This window comes from Vigna radiata, chromosome 6 (genome assembly GCF_000741045.1).
Source record: "Vigna radiata var. radiata cultivar VC1973A chromosome 6, Vradiata_ver6, whole genome shotgun sequence".
NCBI classification, from domain to species: Eukaryota; Viridiplantae; Streptophyta; class Magnoliopsida; order Fabales; family Fabaceae; genus Vigna; species Vigna radiata.
This window is the reverse complement of record NC_028356.1, coordinates 34,743,815-34,761,887: the sequence shown is the minus strand read 5'-3', so window position 1 is coordinate 34,761,887 and position 18,073 is coordinate 34,743,815. Positions and strand designations below refer to the sequence as shown.

Here is an 18,073-nt window from a genome sequence, read left to right as displayed (position 1 = left end):
CCTCAAATTTTATATAAAAAAACATGACTCTTCAATTAAAAAGTTAGACTTATCTAATTTAATCAACCTAGATAAATTTACAATTAATTTTAAACCACTAAAGTTAATTAAAAAAATCCATTAAATAATAACTATTTCTTAACAAATTTTGAACTTCTAATACAAATAAACTGTCTATGAAAATTATTGATTTCTTATTCTATATTTTATCGACATAAAAAAAACTAATTTGCAGTCAATCATGGTTTAATTTTAGATTTGGAAGACTATATCTGTAACGGTCAGTAGTTATATTTAAGCGAAACCCGTTAGGTTTAAAGAAATAAATATATAATCTGATTCCCGAAAATAATTTGTAGATTTAGCTTAGTTTAAAAATTCAACTAAAACAGTATTTTTAAATTTTAAAATAAGAATATATCAGATTTTATTAATTAATAATGATTAATTCAAGCCATTAATAATGTTTTACAATCAAAACTGGTTCCGTTGGAATTATAGCTTACCGTTTTGGTCAGAGTGAATTTAGAATGCGCAACTGTTAAACCGTCTTAGTCAATGAGAGGATCTATTCTGGAATGAATGAGTTGATTTTTTTTAATTATAATTAAAATTGTAATTAATTTAATAATTAAAATATCTAATTGAGATTGAGTGTGAGGAAGATTAGTTTAGTTAATTAGTTAATAATTTTACAGAAAATACCAGGCAGCACCGATAACGTGATCATACGTGTAAGTGTGAAGAGGCTCCAACTCCCACGCGTGTTAGTTTGCCAGCTGTATGCAAGTAACTGCTTAGCCAACCGCCCCCAACCGGTCACATCAACCGGCCCAACCGGTCATCCTTATCCCTTTTGCATTTTCTATTTCTCCCTCAAACCCCACCCTTCTTCTCACAAACCACACAACACACCTCTCATAAATTTTAATTTTGATATTTTCTTTATTTTGTTTTTATGATTAAACTCTGCTAACATGGCAACTGGAAGCAGGGATATGGATCGGATCAAGGGCCCATGGAGCCCGGAGGAGGACGAGGCGCTGCAGAGACTGGTGCAGGCTCTTGGGCCGAGAAACTGGACGATGATAAGCAAGTCTATTCCTGGTCGATCCGGCAAATCATGCCGGCTACGGTGGTGCAACCAGCTCTCACCGGAAGTGGAGCACCGCCCTTTCACGCCGGAAGAGGACGATGCTATTGTCAGGGCGCACAGTAGGTTCGGTAACAAGTGGGCCACCATAGCACGTCTACTCAATGGCCGCACCGATAACGCCGTCAAAAACCACTGGAACTCTACTCTCAAGAGAAAATGCTCCGCCCTTGGTCTCGATGCAACGGATCGTCCACCCCTAAAAAGATCCGCCAGTGTCAGCGCGGGTTATTTAAACCCAAGCAGTCCATCTGAGTCCGATTTAAGCGATCCGGGCCAGCCGGCTCTGTCGACTCCTTCTGCCTTGGCCTTCTGCAGGCCCAATCTCATGGAAACCGCTTCTTCACTCTCCGATCCAGCCACGTCACTGAGTTTATGTCTTCCTGGGTTAAGGTCGGAGCTTATACAGCAGCCAGCATCGCCGCCGCTCTCTCCACCGCCCCCTCCTCCTCCTTCAGCGGCGGCGACGGTGGAAGAGCGTGGAAAGCAATTGTTCAACCCGGAGTTTTTGAGGGTGATGCAAGAAATGATAAGGAAGGAAGTGAGGAGCTACATGTCAGGGATGGAGGTGAAGAATGGTTTGAGAATACAAACGGAAGTCATTGGAAAAGCAGTGGTGAAGCGCATGGGAATCAGCAACATCAAGTGAAAGTGAAAGTGAAAGAAACGGTGTCGTTTGAATTATCAGAACATGCCAGAGTGAATCAGAGGGTAGAGAAAAAGAGAAAAGTGAGTGAAAAAGAGAATTTTATTTTATTTTGTAGTTGAAGTAAATTCTAGTTTCCCTTTGCTTAAGGGTAAAAATTAGTAATAATTTTGGCACTGTACAGAACTTAAAAAGAAAAAAATGAAATAGTGCTTTTCTGATAAAATATTTTTGGTGAGATGATGATGATAATTGTATGTGTGGTTGAACAGTGATGAGTGATGAGGAGAATGAAAGAGAAACCTTAAAAAAATGTGGGAGAGTTGGTGATGGAGGAGGACAGAAAGGACAGAACCGTTTTTGTCTGTGTCCTTCAAATTGAAGGAAGATCAGAAGGGTGGGATGTATGATTGACAGAAGTGGGTCCGGTTGGAATATTTTGTTTTGCGGTGGAAACTTGTTGGGGAAGTGATTGAGTGATGCCAACCAAATTCAGGCATGTGAAAAACACCGCACATTCCCTCCTAAATTTCAACTCCACGCTCATCATCTAAATATCTCACTCTAATCTCTTTCCATCATTTACCAAAGTTTACTTTTTATCACTTATTTAAATATATTCGTGTTGTTCAAATATTGGTTAGGTATTTTATTAACTATATTTATTTATAAATACTTTTATGAACACTATGGTGTTTAATTTTGATGCAAATCATTTCAAAATATTGTTGAATTTTGATGCAAATGATTTCAAAATATTTTAAAGGTTAAAGTACAAAAACATCTTATAAACATACTTAAATGAGAAAGAAAATGAGACTAAATGAATTTTCAAATAAATACGATATCATTTATTAGATTTGAGTTTTAGCTTATGGTATAAAATAAGTAGTAGTTATCAATAATATTAGTAAAATAAACACTTATTTCAAATAAGTAACAATAGTAATGGCTCACATGAGATTGAAATAATAAACTAATTCTTGAAGACTTGAAATATCTTTTTTATTTTCATTCTATATAAGAAAGTTTAATACAAAGTACATTGTAAATAGAGTAACTTGTATAAAAATTGTATATAACAAACTTAGAACAAATGAACCATCAATACAATTCAGTACATATTTATTTAGTCAACAACTTTTCACAAATAAAATGACAATAAATTTTTATGTGTTTAGTACTCTCGTGAAACATTGGATTTGATGTAATATGGAGAGTAACTTGATTATCGCAATGCATCTTCATAGTATGGATGTCACAGAAGTTAAGTTTTTGAAGGAATTGTTTCACCCATATAAGCTCACGTGTTAGTGATGTCATCGCCCTATACTTGGCTTAGGTTGTTGATCGAGCTACTACATTCTGTTTCTTACTTTTCCATGAAATAATGTTTCCTCCCAGAAAACCATAATATCTTATAGTAGACCGTCTATCAATATGTAAACCTGCTCAGTCTGCATTTCATTACCTAGAGACCTGAATGCTTCCTTTATCTTCATATGACAATACTTATCCGGGATCCTTTTCGACATACCTTAGAATGCAAATGAGAGCATTCCAACGGTCAACACATGAAACCTACATGAACTGACTAACCAGTCCAACTGTACAAGATAGATCTGGCCATGTAATAGTGAGACAAAACAGTTTTCCAACTAGCCTCTTAGCAATATTTTTAATAGTTGGCATTGTGGTTTAGCATCTTTGACAATAAATAGAACTTACCATTTATATTTCAATTTATCTTTAGAGAGATTTAATCTTGAACTAAAACGTAACATATATTGTCTAACATTGAAGTCTCTTTTACAAAATCCTCTTATTGTGACATAGCTTGACATTTTTGTTGTATAACTTATCATACTCATAGGCATATAGTCCTTTTTCCTCTAATTCATATATTTGTAACAACATTCTTCACTTGATGCTTTAAAATCAAAGTTCTAACACTTTAAGAACCAATATGCATTATTATGTTCTAACTCCACATGTAACTACATGATTTTCTATAGCCCAACTAAAAAGGTGATGTACTTAAAGGAGTCTTCTACGTTGTTTTATAAGCCATAGTGCTTCATCTAATTTAAATGGCTTAATCCTTCTTGGATGAAGACATTGTTTTATTCAAGATTCTCTTGATTTTTATGTTAAATACCTCAACTTATCCATTAGTTTTAGTGTGATACGAAGAAGTCACATGATTCTTAATATCATATTGACTTAAGGCTTTCTTCAAGTGTGCATTAGAAAAATACGACCTTCCATACCTAACCAACACCTTTAAAGTATCATACTTGTAAAAGATATTCTTTTGCAGAAACTTGATCGTTATTCTACCATCGTCCTTCTAAGCCTCAATAGTCTTTGCTGACTTGGAAACATAATCTACGGCTACAAGTTTGTACTCATTTGTCAACATGAGTATTCTTAAAAATAGTAGACCAATAATGAATATTGAAGACTTATTGAACACTCCACATTATAATGACATCCATCCAATGAGTTATCATAATACAATAATATCTTCAATTTCATGACATGAAATGCATCTTTCAATGATCAATTTGCTTATATCTTAAATAAGTGAGGATGATTCCATACATATTGAGTTTCGCCTACAAGGAACTTCACTCCCTGGTGTCAATAATAATTTTCCGAATGAGTTCCATAACCTTGAAATTTGCCACAATAGCAAACTAAGGTCTTTCTTGAATGAAAAATCATTGTTTACCCAAACATTCCTCCATAATCTCACCTTCCTAAATGACCACCTCATCATTTTCCGACCTTGATAGGTGATTTGTAACATGATTTTCTCAACCTTTCTATCCTTAACTCCTATGTCAAATTTCAATAATAATAAAATCCATCATATCATTTTAGGTTTAAAATCAGATTTTGTCAAAAAGATACTTAATGGTCGCATGATCAATGTAAATAGTGATTTGTGATCCAATTAAATAAAACAATTTTTTTAAAGGTATAAACAATTGCAAGTAGTTCTTTCTGCATTGTTGCATAATTAGTTTGGTTTTTATTCAAAAATTTTCTTACACAATGTATAGTATAGAAGTTTTTGTTCTTTATTTAACCCAGTGCAACTTCTATTATATAATCACTTACATCACACATTAGTTCGATGTTTAATTCCAATCTAGTGCAGTTATATGGGAATTGAACTCGATTTTTGTTTTAACAAAGAAAATGCATTCAAACAATCATTATTAAGATTAAACTTAACCTTTATAATTTGTAGATAAAATAATGCATGGTCTAAGACAATTTGAATTCCATTTGACATTTGGGGAGGCATTTTTTCTATAATGTCTCTTCTTATTTGATCCAAATCAATGTCTCTCTTAGAAATTTTATGCCTTGCTTCACCATAGATGACATTTTTTTTCCAATTGAAAGCCATATTTCTTTCAACACATCTTTCCAACCGATTTTCTTACCATTGTATTAACAATATCCAAGAAAGAGTCAAATGATGATCCAATTAATGAGAAGCTATCACACAAACTTCTATTGCTTTCTATATCATATAGGAAAATACAAAGCATACAACATCGAAAGGTAATTAAAGTGTTGGACAATCCGAATGACATTTTTATGTAAAAATATAAAATGGACACATCAAATTTGTTTTCTTAGTATTTAGAATTCATTACTATATGATTGTAAGTGTAATAACTACCAAAGATTTTGCAGTAAAACTGACAATCAATCTCTCTAATATCTAATCCATCAAAAAAAGAAATGGAAAATGATCCTTTATTGATGCTTCATTAAGCTTTATATAATTTAAGAATATCCTCAACTTGTAATAATTGGGAGTTAATTCTTTTCATTGCGCACTAATATGACCTCATTTCTCATGGGCAACTTGGATTAGACCAACCTAAACACTTTGAAATATTGGGTATATCATGTTAGTTTCAAGAAACTTCAACACTTCTTTCCATACCGCTTCTTTCAGTATAGGATTCAGGCACCTTTGGACTTATAATCTTCCTCCATTAAAATTTTGTGTATCCATTAAAATTTTGTGTATGTAGTATGACTGACCAATTCCTTTCAAATTAGAATTGCTTCAGAAAAGAACTCCATCCTTTGTACAATCTTATCACACCTAATAACTTAATAGTTATTATTATACTCATATAGGTTGCAACTTCCCCAACTACTCAAAAATACTTGAGATCAATGATAGGATAAAATTTGTCCTTCCTTTTCTTGGTGGGCAAACTCAAATTATTTGTCACCAACACTTTGTGTGAGGGAGCTTTCCATTTGGTCTAGAAGTACTAACTGCAACCACACTAGATGACAATGCAATGAGAACCACCATGTCAACAATGAAAGGAAAGGAGAAGAAAGTTGTTATACATGGTCCTCTCCAAAAGAAAAAGAGTATGTGAAACTTGAAGACGACTCTTCTTCAATCACAAGAAGATCTCTTTACCATATAACTGTTTTCATTGGAAAAATTGAAAAAGAAAAAAAAAAAGTCATAATAACATTATCATGTTAATGAAATGACAATGAACGATGATGAAAAAAACTAAGAAATACTACCATGAAATCTTGAAAGACAGAAATATTTAAATGATGGGAATCAGATAAGTATTTTAATATTAGGTAAAAAAAAAGCTTAAATATTTTGTATATACAAAAATAACAAGAATCTATAAATATTATATTTTAAGATGTGTTGTAAAGAATAAAGGATCACTTGAATAAATGATTTGAATGATAATGACTCATGAATACTAAATTTTTTTCCCCAAGTGTGTGAGGTGTTTTAATTATGAAATATCATATTACTTAACATGTAAATATAAGTAAGCAAGATACAAATTTCTTAACATTGACACAATAAATAAGATAACTAGACAAATTAACAATTATATTATCTAAATAATATAAAAAATTAATTATTAAAAAACTAATTAAAAATATACAAAAATTTAAGTATTTAATTAATTAAAAAATTTAATAAAAACTCAATAAAAGATCCTTAAATTTATAACTAATTAAAACTTATAATGGCCCCGACCACGTTCTCACGACTGGGTTCGTCAGCCCCATCTGCTTATGGTAGTTAGGGTTTAGCATTAAGGGGAACTTCCTCGATTTTGCTGGGGGCTCTTGGACGCGAGCGAAATCCGCTTCTGCAGACCCCACCTTCGCTCGGCCCAGTTGTGGCCCGGGGATTCATCAGCATCTCCGGCGAGCTAGACGACGCCAGGATGCAGCAAGGTTATCGTTGCGTTTTGTAGTTAGGGTTTTGGTGTTATTGTTGTGGTGTTTATGCAGTGTTGGTTCCAAGTCTTATTTAGTGAACATTTCCCCTTATTTTATAATTAGCAGTATGGTTCTAGAGATTTCAACCATTGTGTCAGTTCCTGTTATTTGTGATTAGCTTCCCAAGTCAAATAACAATCGATGAAAGGGTTTTAGGATTAGATTCTAATGATTCAAAGAAAACTTCTCTAAAGGGAACATATAATCCAGAGAATACTAAGGCTGCATGTGAGTAATGGAACTGTATTAGTTGCTCATGACCATGGTAGGGGCGATGATGGTTCACAGATGAATCATGTAGAATGAAACTCTACCAAGGCTAGTTAACAAAGATTTTCCTAATAAACTATTTGATGTACCCTTTGTTGGGGTTCTTAAAGAGGAGAAACTGGAATCCTCGAATTTAGTGGGATTGGAATGCTGCATTTGGGGTATTTTGTTTGGCAAATAAAAATAATGAATGATATGTGTGTTGTGTGCTCTGTTTTCCATTTTGGTTGTATGGGTGGAATATTTGGTTATGTTTTTATTCCGTTGGAAATAGAAGAAAACATGGAAACAACATCTTGGTTTACGATTCTGTGTAGTGTGATTGTTTATGAAGTATGAAGTAACGTTTTAGTACAAATTTTCATAGGAGAAAGAAATGCAGTTATAATCATGGTTGAGTAATTTATTATTTCTTTATGAGCAGGGCTGCAATTTTCATGTGGGTTTATAACTCTGTTGTTGGTTAGCATGTGTTTTTGTTAAGTGTATTCAGTTGTGTTCATTTATAGTTTTTATAATCTTTTGAGTGGATTTTGACTCCGTTGAATGAAATTGAATATGAAAATCTCTTTCTGCAGTGGCATTGGTGCCTGTTGTTAGACTTTAGTTTTTCCAACTTGTGATGGTTGGATTTGAATGATATGTATTTCTTTAGATAAAATAATCGAATGAATTTTCTTAAACATTGGACACTGTAAGTTTTTTTGGTCTGTGGTCTATCATGAAGAATTGCTGAGAGAAGTTACATAGCAGCAATGTTTTGTAGGATTTTAGGATTATTAGAAACTAAGGAACTGATTTATTTGATGTGTATAATTTACCCCCTTCCCCACCATCACTTACTTTTGTCTGCTTCTTTTCCGAGGTTGAAAGATGAAATATTAGATGAGTTGGTTAAATTTCTATGTGCATTAATCATTAAAAGTACATTTTTTTTACTGATGAACAATTTGGCCTAGTTGATCCTCATTTCATTTCTCTATAATTAATTAGAACATCCGAAAACCACAATTGCCTATTGATAAAGAGAACTATTGACCAAATATGTTATATTTTAGTGAGTGATTGATTCCACTGATAGAGAATGAAGTTGGAATATGGTGTATAATTTCATCTCTAACCCAAGTCCTGAAATGAATAAAATATCATATTCTTTTCTCAACCAGATAGCAAGCAAAATACACTTTTATGATAACTAATGTTCTTAACGAGACACAGCAGTTTTTATATATATATATATATATATATATATATATATATATATATATATATATATATATATATATATATATATATATATATATATATATTCATGAACATAATTAAGATTATCATGAGTAGTTTCAATTTTATAGCTATCATTTATAGCTTGAGTAAGGATACTTCTTGCTTGAGTGACATATGATTCTAGGTGAACAAACTTCAATCTAAAACAATTATTTTATCTATACATTATTCAAATTATATTCATTTTAAACAACATAACATTTGAATACCAATTTTATCATATATCCTTTACATAAAAAAGATGGAATAAGTCAATTAACTATCAATATTTCTTATTTAATCATCAAAATATATCTTAAGTAATTGCATTTTTTTAATGGATTGATCCAAAACTTAAGAAAAATTAGATAAATTCTAAATAGCTCTTACGAGGTTTGATTCCAAAAACAAATAAAGTATACTAGATGGCGCTTACAATTTCATGTGTACTAGATTTACCACTTAATAATCAATATTTAAAATACATTAAGAATCATTGTATATAAATACTTGACAAATATAGAAAATAAAGATGTGACACTAATTACCCTTGGTAATAACAGATGAATATTTGAGTGGCTAGTCTATACTATTATTTTCTACATTTTGTTTTCAATTTTATCCCTTTAAGTATTTTTTAACATAAAATAGTTATTTGGTTGTTTTACCGTGCACCTCCAATCATTTCACCTTCTACCTCCACTTTTTTTTTAAATTCCAAAGTTGTCCTTCATAATTCAAAAAATCCTACATCCCATTTTTTGTACTTCATCAGATTTTGAAATTTGATCGAAGGATTTTTCAAGACATCATCAGATTTTGAAATCCAATGAAGGAATTTTTCTTTCATCGAATTTCGAAATTTGATGAAATCTTTAAAAAATCCTTCATCATATTTCAAAATTTGATGAAGAAAAAAATCCTTCATCGAATTTCAAAATTCGATGAAAAAAATCTTTTATCAAATTTTGAAATCAAATGAAGAAAAATATAAGGTTATTTTTGGAAATTGGAGGTGTAGGATGAAATCTTTGGAGTTGAAGGGTGAAACAGGCTAGTTATTTTACTAATTTTATCTTTTAAGGGATATTATTTTAATTTATCCGTTTTTTATTTGATTCTCTTTTTTTTTTAAATTTAATCATTCTTTTAAAATAAAATAACTATTTACAATAAAAAGATTATCTAAAAAATTAAAAATGATCTAAAATAAAATTATTTAATTTTTTTATGGTTATAAAAGTAATAATTTTATTAGAAGGGTTTAGCAAAACATATTAGAAGAGTTTGTCAATACATTAATTAGACTAGTATAATAATACATATTAGACAAGTCTTCTCATACACTTTTTAGATGAATATTGCAAAAAATATTGAGTCAAACAATATACATTTGATGACATTGTAGATATACTAATAGTAAAGTATGACAAAAATATATTAGACAAGTCATTCCAAATGTTGATTAAATGAGTTTAGGAATACTTTCATTAAACAAGTTGTTGATAAATTGATCAGATCAATCTAGCAATACACGATAAAAAACTCATTCCTATACTGATTCAACGAGTCTAACAATATGCATTAGATATGTTTTTTCATACACATATTAGATGAGTCTATGCATACACATTAGATAAGTATGTTTATTCATTGATTAAATTAATCTTGTAATATATATTAGACGAGTATGTTGATACTCTAATTAAACGATTTTAGCAATACATTAGACGAGTTTATTCATGTACTAGTTACACAAGTATTTTTGAGTATAAAATATAAAACAAATCATTCCACGTATTAAATAGACGAGTCTAAGAATATGTATTAGGTGAGTCTATCCTTCCACTGGTTAAACGAGTCTTGCAACATACATTATATGTGTTTGTCCATACACTAATTAAATGAATTCAAAACATATACATTAGACGAGTCTATTAATACACATATTATTCAAGTTTATTATACACATTAAATAACTCTATTTATTCTCTAATTGGACGTGTCGTGCAATACACATGAGACAATACACATTAGATGAGTTTAGCAATACACATTAGATGAGTGTGTCAATATATTAATTAGACAAAGCTAGCATTAGATAGTAAACAAACATGTAAATGCATTGATTATACAAGTGTAGCAATACACATTAACCTAATATATTCATACACTAATTTGTATTTATAACAAATATTTTTGTATAGTCTATTATTTGTATTTTTAGAGTTTTTGTTGCTGACACTAAAATTGTTTGATTTTGTATGTGTTTGTAATCTGAAATAGGCTTCTTCTTTCTGGGTAAGTAAGTGCTTGAAAATATGTGTACGTTAAAATTAGAAATGTGACATGCATTGACTATTAATATTTGTGATGATAAGTATCGATTTGAAATAAGGCAAAATACTCTTATTTTTCTTTTTTTTCCTGCTGAAATTTCAATCGTTGGCGTTGGATGCATCGTGCACGCCAATAACTAAAATTTGACGTTGACAAGGCTAATTAATTAGCTTACACACTCTGCTACTGTGCTACTTATGTGTTTCGTTCACAACCAAGACAAATCTTATTACGTAATAAAAAGAAAAATATTATTCTCTTTTCTTTATATTGTGAAGCAAGATATTTTTATAATTGTAGTAGTAAAAATAATATTAACAATAACAAAATAAGGCTTTGGATTTTGAAACATAATTAAAGAATATGTTTTTGTTAATATATTTTAGGTTAAACATATCAAATTTGAGAAAGAAAATGCGCATTTTAACCACGTATCTCATCATTCATTCCCTTTAGTGATATATTTACATCCAAATTAACAAAAATTCAATAGAGCAACCAAATTCTTAAAAAATTATTGTAAAATTGTAATATGTATTATGGTCTTATTTATCTAAAGTCCAAAAAAGGTTGGTACGGCAACTGGGATTTGTTGTTACAAAAATACGATCATACATTCTAAAATTATTCTTTAAGCACTTCAATCTACCTACCCACTTCCCACCTACTTCCACATAATAATTAAATCTCGTATTAAATATTTTAATATCAAATATGAATATTGGATTACATTTTCTATATTATAGGAAAAGGGGTTTTCATATTTTATTCCTATATACATCAACTGGGAAACACCTGCTTAATAAATTTAATATCGTCAAAACTAACACGCCAAACTAACTTCCATTTTATGCACATGCACATCCATAATTATTTCTCGTTTCACATCACCACGTCACACACTAACACTCCGTTCACTTTGATGAATGATACTCTTGAGAAGGAAAAACGAAGACGAAAATGAGAGATAGTTAGTGTTCATTTTGGTCGATTTACGAAGATGGAATGGAAAGGATTTGCGAGATATTTGCTTTTTTATCTCTTGTAGATATGAGATGATTTGCAGCAAAGTGAAGATAAATGTCATCTTTATCCTTTTTAAATGTTATAATACCATGTAAAAAAAAGTTTTTGGTGTATTCAATTCTGATTTATTATATTCGGTTCCACTTCTGAAATGTTAAATAATTACATATTATAAGTTTATCTCCTTTTTTTAATAGGTACACACATCAATATTTAATTCATATTTATAAAATCAATTAGTAAAATAAAGATTATAAATTGACATTACTATTTATGTGATTTTGGTTTCATCTATGAAAATAAAAATGTAACATGAACCAAATTTATTTTTCACCACAACAACTAAATATGGTACAAATTATACTGTTAAAAATACATCGCAATTAGAAATAAGATTATTTTATAATATATAACTAGATATAAACTTTATTTTATAAATTGATTTTATAAGATTGAGTTAGTTTTAGTTATGTGAAATTTAATTCAAATCAAAATCTACCTATATTTTGTTACATTATGCAGATACTTATTAATAAAATATTTAATCTATAAAACAATATTACTTTTATAAAAATAATATTTATAATTATTTATTTTAACAATGTTTAATAAATACAATTTTAATATGAATTCACAATAATAATAATTATATATTTATAATGGATATATCACATATCTTATTGTTTTAAAATAAATGTATTGGATATCTATCATATTCTATACACGTATAATATTCGTGTCATATATAATATAGCATATGAAGTCAATGGCTTCTTCCGTATATAATAATTAATTTAACTAATAACTTGTAAAATATAAAAAGATAGGAGTGCACGGCGATCGATTAGAAAAATAAAATTGTAAACTAAAACATCAAGAAACTATTGAATCTAAAAATAAAGTACATAAAGATATGTTTAAGAAATTTGAATACAAACTTTTGGATATTGACTTTATCTATGAAATTATTGACTCGCTAAAGTTTTGTTTAAAATTTCTTAAACTGTTTAATTAGGTCAGAACACTTAGTGTATGCTTTGCATTTATTACTTAGTCTCTATTAAAATTAAACTTTCTAAATAACCTTCTAGCTTAATAATAAAAAACACTTTACACTATCTTTCTCACTACATTTCACATATACTATTTATGTACTCATGAATACAAACAGCAAAATGATATTTTAACACCCTTTTTTTACACCATTTTGACACTGCACACATGTCAAAATGTGCTTGGACGATTTCAAATTAAAAAAACAAACTTTGGTTTTTCTCTTCCAAATGAAAAATGATATTTTAACACTATTTTTTTGACACCATTTTGACACTCCACACGTGTCAAAATGTGGTTGAACGATTTCAAATAAAAAAAAAACTTTGGTTTTTCTCTTCCAAATATGTCCTTGCCTCAGCTTTTTTTAATTTGAAATCGTCCAACTACATTTTGACATGTGTACAGTGTCAAAATGGTGTCAAAAAATGGTGTTAAAATATCATTTTTTCCTTCCAAATATACCTCTGCCTCAACTTTTTTAATTTGAAATCGTCCAATCACATTTTGGCACGTGTGCAGTGTCAAAATAATGTCAAAAAATGATGTTAAAATATCATTTTCCATACAAATAATATAATATCTACGTTCGATTCATTCAATCCATTTATGAATAAATATTAAAATATCCGTTATCTACTATTTATAAACAATAAATAAGATATTCATTATTTATCACAAATTTTATTTGTGAATATTTACGCATATCTGCGTATCTCTAGTAATAGCCTTATGTTATGACAAATTTTGGTATCTGTATTCGTATTTGGCATATTGTATACGTATATCTTGGCATGTGATTTGTTATGTTGGGTAAGAAGCATACTTTTTTGAACTTTGAGAGTCAAATAACAATTAATTTGTTTTGCACGTGATCCATGGATGCAAGTGCTATCTCTGAATTTTGTAAATGACTTTTTTTGTGGAACAAAATTTAGATACGTTTATTGAATTACCGTTGAAATTTATTCTAATAATGTATAAACATTTGTGCTACTAAACTTTATTATTTTAGAAGAGTGTATATTTTTAATTGGAGAATATAATAGCATAAAAAAACCTTAAAAATGCATAGATAGTGTTCTTAGAAGAGATAAATGGAAAATATTTTTTATGAGAACAAAGCCGTAAAGAAATCTAAAATAGGAAATTGTTGTGAAGTGTACATCAATATGATCAATATGCAACGTGTGAAAACAAGAGTGGGATTTTGACTTAAAAAAAAAAAAAACTAAGAGATGAATTTGTTCTTCCTTTGGCTAGTGGTTTACGATATCATAAAATGCTTTTCTCTACATTAGAACTCGTTTATGCCTTGTTTTAATTTCTTAACTAATGTTTCCAAATTAGAAAAAACATTAATTATTTAATGTAATAGCAATAAGCAACAAGGTGTATGTCTTTTTCAATTACTATTTTATACGGATATATAAAAAAATTAATATATGTATCCATATATAGTTTCTTACGACTAATATCTTAAGAAGAATAAAAAAAATGAAGGAAGCCACATTGGCTAGTTTTTTATTATTCTTTTAATAAAAACAAACAAGTTATAGTGGTAGGTGGAGAATTTTAATATTGCAAAATTCTACAACTATTTGTGAATGTAATTTGATTAGATAAATGAAGATTTGATTAGCTAATAGATTCAATCTTAAATCCAAAATTTACGAAAAGTGAAATGATTGGATTCAAGACAGAAGCTCAAATTTTTCTACTTTCCTCGTATAGATAAATGGGTAATTTTTTATTGTGAAAGATTTCATTTTTCTAAATTTGGTTTCTTCACACATGCACCCTCTTGCTGATCGCCACTGACGAGGCTTAATTCTTGGAGAAAGAATATATTGTGTCTAACAAATCATAATTACATTAGAAGAAAATTTCAGACATGAATACATTTTACTTAAATAAATTACTATTATTTGTAATTTTAAATAGAGAGACGATACAAGACGGTTTTTTTGTCTTTTTGGAATTGCACACAAATTTTATACTAAAAATATGTAATATTATCTTTTTACTAACCCTTAAAATATATCGATTAATATATTAGGAAAAACCTATATTTTGAAACGTTAAATGTATTAGAATCCAAACAAAGTTTCATATTTGATAAAAGAAGAATCGGACAAGAATTTATATATATATATATAAATACTTTCATTCGTAAGAGATTTTGGAGTAGTATCAAAAACAAATTTATGAAAAATTAATTCAAAACGAACAATATCTTATCAAATATCGAGATCTGGTATGGATGCACCGGCGTGAACTCACAGAAGGTGACAGTTCAACGAAACCTGTGTATGTATGTATGCCTTTTCCAAAGGCACCAAATTTCAAATCCATCTTCCTATCACTGCTTTTCAACTATCGTGACATGTAAAAGGGGAACACAAAACATTTTAAAAATGAAAAGCAAGCATGCAACGCGTACCAGATTGTACATACACAACAACATAGAATCGCAAAAACCGTGTGAACCAATTGGTTCAACATGCCAACATGTTCATCATTCTCGATTTACTTCAATCTCACAAGTTAACTTTGTAGGTTTAATCCATAATCTGCTCCTTTTTCTTGGTAATGAAAATTTAAGGAGTGGCATGAGTAACAGTAGAAAGTCAAAATTGATGAATAGGGGAAGAATATTCAAAGCAACCAATTCATTCTCTGCACGTGGAGCGTTTGCGGCAAGGCATAATTAACCCTACACAAATTTTCAAATGAAATCCCACGAAATACATAAGAATTTGGCTAAAGTCAAATCAGCTTGCAGCTTTTAAGGACCCACTTGGAAACAGCTTCACCGTCTCTACCAGAAACCTTTCTGTATATAAATATATGTAGAGAATCACAAGCTATAACTCAGCTAGAGCAACACTGTAACATTTTTTTCGTTGCTCTTAGAGAAAGAAGTTAAGTGCTCAAAAGAATATAGTACTGTTTGGAAAAAGCAAGATGCAGATGAAGAAGAGTGTTTGGATTGTGATGGTTATGACAGTGCTTGTGGCGTCATCACAATTCTGGTTTGTTCATGCAAGAGTCCTTCGATCAGAGACACCTTTAGGTGATGGTTGTGAGGATTTGAAAGGAGAAGCTTCGTATGTTGGAATGGCAACATTTTCTGTTGCTTCTAACAACTCCATAACTCGTCAATTTGCTCGAAGTTTGGCGTATAAACTAGCTTCTGGACCCAGCAAAAAGGGTCCTGGTCACTGATTAGTCTTTCTTCCTTGTTTTTCAATCTGGTGGTTTTCTTCCACCTTCATTTCTTTCAATTTTCTTCCATTTTTTTCTTTTGCTTTTTGTTTTCACTTCCACATACATTAATCAGATACATGTGTGTCCACTTTGCAGAAGCTGTTTGTAAAATTAATCTGTTACACATCTCTAAATATATATATATTTCTTTCTCTTTTTCATTTCATCACCAACTGAAAATATGCTTAACGACACAGAGCTTATAAAAAACATTTGATTCCTACGATGTGCATAAATTATGATGCAAAGAAAACCAAAAAATGCTCAGAATCATCGTCTATCAGTTTTAAATTTCTCTCCACTGATATATGAATTTTGTACTATTACTGTTGAAATCTTATATATATCATCAACGCTCTTCAAATTGCATAATATTTATATATTATGATAACAAGCAATTGCGTTCATTGTTGTGATGTATTCAACTCAACTCATAACAGGTGCAGTCGAAAGCTTGTAAATATAATACGCAAACAGGTAAATGAAGACATCCTATTATTTCAAACCGACCAATCACAAATTGTCACATATACATTGTCAAAAAGTTATAAAAAAAAAAATAAATTGTTAAAAAGACTTTTTTTTAATAGTAATATAAAATTTAATTAATGACAATTAACAGTAATAAAGTTATTAAAGATTTATTAATGTTAATAATCTCATGATTGGGACCAAAGCTATCTCGATGTATTGTTACTGTGCTAATTCTATTAATTTTATACACCTTAAAAGTTATAAGTTAATACTAGTATGTTATTTGCAGCCTTTAAAACTGATATTAACTTAAAATGATTCACATGATCAAAGAGGTTAATTTACTATTTCTAAAATAAGTTTTTATTACAAATGATTATACTTTTTTTATGCTCAAAACGATGATAATATTAAAATCTGTAAAAAGGAAACAGAAAGAAAGAGTAACGAAATTGTTTTTGGTTGGTATGTTTGCTAAGCAATGGTTAAAGGTTTTAGAATGTAAGTCAAAGATAAGATGAGAAAGGCAGATATGAAGGATGACATTCCCCTGCAGCCATGCTTGGAAATGTTGACTTCTCACACCAACTTTCTTGTACCACCAAATGAAGTCTATGTAGTATTTTAATTTTCTACTCTCATCAAAACCAATATTTAATTTTGTTTAAAAGAACAATTAATAGTATTTTGTTCTGTTTAATTAAATTTCCACAAGTAGTTTTCAAAACCTAACTGTATTTGCTTAGTCGACTACTTAAACTTGAAAATGGTCAACTCATTGATAACTTGGAAAATTGGTGAAAAATAATAAGTTCAGTAAGCTGACAAAATCAGATATGACTAAGTACGGTTAGTTACTTAATTTAATTAAATTCTTAACAAAAAAGTAATATTTTTAAAGTTTTAATTAAAAGTTTAAGAATTAAAAATATATTTAACTTCTTATAATAATTATTAAATATTTATTAAATTAAGTAAAGAAAATAAAAAAAAATACTTTATGGTTTTCGTCCACAGATTTTTTCTATAATTATGAGAAATCAAGTCATTTTATATACATAAAACTGTGTGATTTCACCCAATCCAAAGGAATCAAATATCTTTGGAGAGTTTGTTTTAGGTATAAATTTTCTTTTTCAGGAATCAAATTCCATATTATATTTGGTTGTTGAATTTTAGAAAACTTATTATTTATTTAATATTTTAGAAATAAAACTGAAAAAAAATGTAATAAAAGTACAATGAAGATAGATAAATAATTAACT

The 18,073-nt window shown here is 29.5% G+C and overlaps 1 protein-coding gene across 1 annotated transcript; it reads left to right on the top strand.

Annotated features, from left to right (window-relative positions):
• The first annotated feature begins 878 nt into the window (after positions 1–878).
• On the top strand, positions 879–2,432 carry LOC106763939 (transcription factor MYB44-like). The gene has a single exon (XM_014648120.2). It carries the CDS (start codon positions 978–980, stop codon positions 1,800–1,802), a length of 825 nt encoding a protein of 274 aa, XP_014503606.1. The 5' UTR covers positions 879–977; the 3' UTR covers positions 1,803–2,432.
• Positions 2,433–18,073: the final 15,641 nt, after the last annotated feature.